Source organism: Taurulus bubalis (assembly GCF_910589615.1).
Source record: "Taurulus bubalis genome assembly, chromosome: 7".
NCBI classification, from domain to species: Eukaryota; Metazoa; Chordata; class Actinopteri; order Perciformes; family Cottidae; genus Taurulus; species Taurulus bubalis.
The window spans coordinates 27,654,025-27,660,512 of NC_136595.1; the positions used below are offsets into that span (position 1 = coordinate 27,654,025).

Sequence of the window (6,488 nt, forward strand, 5' to 3'; positions counted from 1 at the left end):
ATTTTTTCATTTATAAAAATATTTTCTATATATTCTTGTTTATACAAATGTAATTATATTTATATAATATTTTTGTATTCATTAAAAATATGTTCTATATATATTAAACAAATATTTGTTGTATGTATAAGTTTTTTAAATTTATATATAGGAAATATTTTTCTTTAATATTTGTTATTCTTATCATGATACTACTACATTCCAGATTATGAATATAAATCGAGGAACGAAGAATATTCTGACCAAGCCATTTTTCGTCATAAACATGAGTGATTAAATCTTTACATAATTATTAAATGTCGGGCTGTTGTGTTGTACAAACACATGTAATTAACAGATGGGTTAGGGTTACATACAGGGAATACAGGACCCTTTAAAAAAAGTCTCCCACAAATGTTTGTGTGCCGAGTGTAAAACATAAAATATTTAAGGGCTTCATATAACAATTTTTACTTGGCTGAATTGTGTTCACAAAAAAAACAACACCAACAGAGCTTTTAACCCCAAGATACTTTTTATTGTTCAGTTCATGAATTTCCAAAAGATTTCTTCATGCACGACTTCTGCTGCCGAGTGATTAAAGTGAATCTACTGAAAGCGAGAGCCTCTCCGGCCTGAAGGAACCGCTGGTGGAACATTGGTCCGTTCATCAGACACAACGTTGGAGTGCATAACGAAACCAAAAAAACAAGCTTGTTTTGGTGAGAAGAATAAACTCGCATGTCATCCTCATGTCTGTGCATCCGGTTTAAAGCGTCGTCACGGAAACACGACATCCACTCTGACATGTTGCGCTCCGATAAACGACAGCGTGTTTAATTGATGAAGACGATATTATAAATAGATCAATTAAACAGCAGCAGGGAGAAGAAGACTTGACCAACGCGGTAAAGCTTTAGTGACAAAACACAGTTCACCTCCGGAAACCACAAAGTACTCGGTGTTGACGCGTCGCTCGGTTTTTTATTTTTCAAAACAGACACTTCAAATCCGTCATCACCCCCTTTTGTGTTTTCCTTTTCTAAAAAAAAAAAAAAAGAAGATTATTTCCATTTCATATAGATTGAAATGGAAATAACAGGAGCAAAAACAAATAAAAATAATAAGAATTACAGTTTCATCCAGAAACATTATTTTTTTTTTTTTAAGTGACACAAAATACAGAAACCGGTATTCTCAGGATAAAGTGCAATAAAACGGAGACGTGGTATATACACACATATATATATATATATTTATATATATATATTTGTTGGAGGAGAGCGCTGCTTGGCGGGATCACTCTCCAGAGCGGCAGCAGGCCCTGAACCCACACTGCAGGTTCTGGCAGCCGCTGGCCGTGTCGGCGTGAGGACCTGCAGAGAAACACCACCCGGTGGTCAGCGGCTGAACTACAAGCACACGAACAATGCAATACATACATAAATAAATCATTATAAATAGATCAATTAAATGAAGTGAATACTGACAGCATCGTACCAGCTACTGTAACGCCTACTTACCTTCACCTCAGTAGCACCTGTTCCTGACACTAAGACCCATGCTGTGAGGTTAGTGATGTTTTTACAACACATTTCTACAGTTCTGCTCATCTTCTACATTCACACGGTTTAAAAAGGGCAGCAACTCCTCTGGTTGTATAGAAGTATATGCTTCATGTGTTAAAGCTGCATTCTCTCTCCTGACCACCAGGGGCGACTCCTCTGGTTGTATAGAAGTCTATGCTTCATGTGTTAAAGCTGCATTCTCTCTCCTGAACACCAGGGGTGACTCCTCTGGTTGTATAGAAGTCTACGCTCTGCTCTGTTTCACTTGTTACCGTCGATGTTGTCGCAGTAGTAGAAGTGCTCGTCGTTCAGAGCCGGGCAGACCGACACCAGCTCCTGCAGCCCGGCCTCCGTGATGAAGAGGCAGCCGGACAGGTTGAGGTGCTCCAGGTAAGGAAGGCCTCCACGCTGAGACAGAGCCCTGCAACACACACACACACACACACACACACACACACACACACACACACACCAAGTCTTAACCCAACAGAAGCAAAACGGTTGACTATAGTGAATGTTCTGCACATCGGCCGTCTCTAATAAATCTGCATTTTGGGTGACAAAAACTGATGAAAACTTGAGGACCCATTTTATTTATCGTGTATAAACGCTCGTAACATTTCACCCAAACCCAAACCAGTGGTTCTCAAACTGTGGGGCGCCACCCTCTAGTGGGGTGCGTGATGTATTACATGAGGGGCGCGGGGAGGGAAATGCAGATTCTTTTTGCGCTGCACCGACTCGCCGATTCTTGCCGTTTTGCTAAAAGCCGATCTCCGTGAAGCCGTCTGTTCTGCCTCTCAAAACAGATCTCAGCTCAACATTGAGCATTAATTGAGAGCAGCCGTATCAAACCTGCAAGCCCTTTTAAAAAGATGTGTAGAGGAAAGCAGCTCAGTGCAGCCACTGATACTGAAGAAACTTGATGGCTCATATACCTGCACTCATTTTGCACGTTATTGTTATCATCTTAAAAAGATATTCAGTGCAAAACAGGCTATTTGAAGCCACAACAGGTTATTTTTGGTGGGGCGTGAACATTGTTCTTCCTCCTAAGTGGGGCGTGACAGAAACAGTTTGAGAGCCACTGCTCTAAATGCTCTTTTCAAAAGGTGTCTTCCTTCCCCTCAGTGCAGCACTGGTTTCTGAGGCCCCGCCCTCTATGAACTTAAAAGAAGGCTCTTTACCTCAAGCCCAGATCTGTGACTTGATAACATCCGGAGAGGCTGAGGAACCTCAGCGAGCGCTTCGCCTGCGACGGCTCAGTCCTGTTTTCTCTCTCCGGGCGCCGCCGGCCCCCGAAAGAGGAGCACTTAGTCCGAATCTCCGCGGCGCCGCTCCGGGTGGAGCCCGGCTCGCACGGGGGCCCGGCGGCGGCCAAAGTCCTGAGGGCCACGTCGCCGGTGCAGCAGGTGGAGTGGCCGCAAAACACTTCCCCCGGCACGCCGCTGTACTGCAGGAAGGCGGCGCCGCGTCCGGCCCGGAGGCCGCCGCCGCGCCGCCTGCCGCTCCGGCAGCAGCACTGGCTGCCCACCAGCTGCGTCTCCACGAAGCTCTCGGCGTCGGGGAGGGACGTCCCGCCGCGCCGGCTCCAGTCCGCCGCGTCCTCGATGTCGGCGAGGTCCGCGGGGTCCAGGACCCAGACTTGCGTCGGCGTCCCCGGCTTGAAGACGAGGGCCTGCCGGTGCCGCTGCCGGCCCGCCGGGTGCTTTCTGGCCTCCGTGAGCGCGATGGGGATCGGGGAGCTCTGCAGCAGTTTGGCCCGGCGGTCGGAGCGCCGGTCGAAGCCGCTGGAGGTCGTGAGGTCGCCCAGACCGACCGACAGCTTCAGCATCGTGTGGTCGCTGATCTTATCGCAGCCCGACAGGTCCAGGTGCTCCAGGGAGAGGCAGGCGCCCAGAGACGCCCAGCTGGGAGAGCGGGGAGATATTATTAATATATGTATACATATTTATAGACAAATAAATGTATAAATATGTATATACAAATAAATAAATGTGAATGTTTATGTACATGTATACAAAATATGTATATATAAATATATATAAAAATATAAGTAAAATAAATAAATAATTATTTGTATTTATAATTCTTTATTTATATAAATATTTTTTTTATATTCATTTAAATATGTGTATATATATATATATATATATATATATATATATATATATATATATATATATATATATATATATATATATATATATATATATATATATATATATATATATATTAAAAAAAATACACACACACACACACACAAATAAACTTAAAATATAAATTAAAAACATATATATAAAAACAAATACACATATTTATAAATGGCTAAAAGGCTTCTGATATTTACCTGTCAAATGCACAATCAGTCACATCCGTCTGGGTCAGGTCCAGGTGGGTGATGTTGGGGCAGAAACTGAGGATTTGGCGCACCTGGAAAGAGAAATAAATAAATAAATAAATAAATAAATAAATAAATAAATATCAGTCCTATTCTCCAGTACAAAGTCCCAAAAGAAGCGGCGGCGCCGCGTTACCATTTTACTGGAGACCGTGGAGCTGTAGGCCAGAACGATGGACTTGACCGACGGGCCCACGGCCGGCAGGAGGTTCTGGATGATGCCGTTCAGGAGCCGCTTCTCCCGCTGAGCCGTGTCGATGGCCAGCGAGGCCCGAGCGGGGCCCGACTCGTCTGGAGGGAGCGGAACCAGAACATGAGTTTTATTCAGTTACTCTTTAAATCCTCATCTTTAAAGGACCAGAAGGTCTCTGTTCTACGCTGCTGAACTCTGGAGATCTGGATCTTATTTGCTTATCTTTGTTTTTTTAAATGCACTATATAAATTAAGTTATTATTATTTCTGCCTTTATGGCCGAGCGCAGCCAGAAAAGAAGGGGAATTCGAGCCTTTAACAGATATTTATAAAAACAGATGTGTGTTCTTGTACGATACTATAAAAGTATTTATATTCAGACGGACCAAGAATTCAGTGTTTTTTACGACTGCATAAATATATTTGGGACCAATCCAAGTGACAAGCTTGCTGCCAAAAATGAGGGAAAACGTGATGCATATTCCTCACAAAAATGCAGATTCTATAGATTGTATTTTAATGCACCGCCCTGGTGAGAAAACGCTTAAAAAAATAAAAAAAGGAGCCTGAAATCGACCCAAGAAGCGTGTGAGAGGAAGAGGAGCACATTTGACGTTCTTCGCCTTCCTTCCTCACCAGACTCGTCCACGTCGGCGTCCTCGTCCCACTCCTGGTAGGCCTGGCCCTCGTTCTGCCGGCTCTTCACCCACTGCTCGTCCGGCTCCTGGTCCAGGACCCCGGGGGGCCCGCTGTAGTAGTCCCCTAGGCGAGAGGGACACAGCCGTTCACCACCGCCGCCGCCTACTTTAATGTAATGCTTGTTCTCTGCAGGAGGCCTACCTCTGGCCCAGCGGACCGGGTACAGGTGCCTCCACAGGGAGCCGGTCTTGGTCAGGTCCGACCAGGAGCTGCACACCTGGCTGCAGCGGCTCAGGTCCCCGGGGCCCAGGTAGCGGAGCAGCCGCAGCATGATCTCCGTCGGCAGCTGGGAGATGTGCGCTGAAGAGTTGCGGTTCTTTTCCAGATCTAAAAGGAAAGAGGACGAACCGGTTTTGATTAAAATGAACGACGGCTGAAGTCCATTTCGCTGCCTCTCGTCTCACGGTCCTGCTTTGTGTTGTGAACGCTGTCACAAAGCTTCACTTTTCATTACTGACACCTGGACTTCTTGTGCTGAACTAAACCACAACAACAGGTTTGAGTTGTTTCTTTGGTCTCTAATCATTTTAAAACATCTCCACTGTCCATCATGAACCAGCAGAACCACAAAGAGAAAGAACAAGCCTCACATTTAGAAACCGGCTCGTCTGCCGCCTGACCAGCTGGTTGTTTACGAGGGAGGCCTGAAAGGGGGCGGGGCCTTACATGACGACTTTCTCACTAGATTTAGGGCCTTTTGGAGCTAATGCTGCTCTCATTGGAGGAGTGTTGGCAACTGGAGATGCAGAGATTGATATTTTTATTTATATATATATTCTACATTTAGTTTTACAAAGTCAGATCTGTGCATCTCTATTCTGTTGGATAATTTTTCAAAATATAGCTTTTACCAACCCTCGCTTTAAACACCATTTATTAACACTTCCGCATTTTACTATGTTTGCGTTTTTAAAATATGAATAGCTCTGCAAAATTGGTTATTAGACATTTATTTACATGTATCTACCACTTTATTCATATATTCCACTGCTTTTGTGAACCGAAGACCTTTGGTAAACCAATGTCCATCACCACAACACTTCGTCCACACGAGTAAAGTTATGTTTTCACAAGAGATATGAAGAATTTCACAAATCGAGATTATATTTTCAGCTTTAGGGTCAAATTATCTCTTTACATTTGTGCCTTAGGACAATGGTGCCTCATTATATAGAGAGCTGAGATTGTTCTGCAATTTTTGATGTAACACATGGGTATATATATATATATATATATATATATATATATATATATATATATATATATATATATATATAGTATGCAAGTACCTTTATTTATCTAAGAAATTCCCCTCAGGCCTGCAGCACACGGCGAGACCGAGAGAACGAGTCGTTCCTGTACGGCATCGTCCGTGAGCCGGCGTCGATTACTTGAGAGTTCCTGGTGCGACGAACACCTTGTTTTCCTTGTTTGCATAAATAAAGAATCTTACGGAAAAGCCGGCACTCACCATAGTCGGCCTTCTCGTGGTCGGCGTATTTGAAGGCCTTCTGCAGCTCCTCCGCCTGGCTCCACAGGCTGAAGCCCTTCAGCACCTCGGCGGCGCAGTCCCACTGGTGCTGGCTGCAGTGCTGCGCGATCACCTGCTTCTTGATGTCCTTCAGCTCCTCGTAGGTGAAGTACTGCA

The 6,488-nt window shown here is 44.4% G+C and overlaps 1 protein-coding gene across 1 annotated transcript in view; it reads right to left on the minus strand.

Moving 5' to 3' along the window:
- Window positions 1-507: 507 nt before the first annotated feature.
- The window catches only part of fbxl5 (F-box and leucine-rich repeat protein 5), a gene marked incomplete at its 5' end in the record, with an annotated part of 8,334 nt that continues 2,353 nt past the window's right edge, over window positions 508-6,488 (minus strand). The window contains 8 exons of the mRNA XM_079221449.1: window positions 508-1,355; window positions 1,820-1,968; window positions 2,735-3,457; window positions 3,898-3,980; window positions 4,085-4,239; window positions 4,778-4,903; window positions 4,982-5,167; window positions 6,312-6,488. The exon at window positions 6,312-6,488 is cut by the window's right edge and continues 19 nt beyond it. Coding sequence (XP_079077575.1) covers window positions 1,279-1,355; window positions 1,820-1,968; window positions 2,735-3,457; window positions 3,898-3,980; window positions 4,085-4,239; window positions 4,778-4,903; window positions 4,982-5,167; window positions 6,312-6,488 — 1,676 coding nt within the window. The 3' untranslated portion in view covers window positions 508-1,278. The remainder of the gene's footprint in view (window positions 1,356-1,819; window positions 1,969-2,734; window positions 3,458-3,897; window positions 3,981-4,084; window positions 4,240-4,777; window positions 4,904-4,981; window positions 5,168-6,311) is intronic.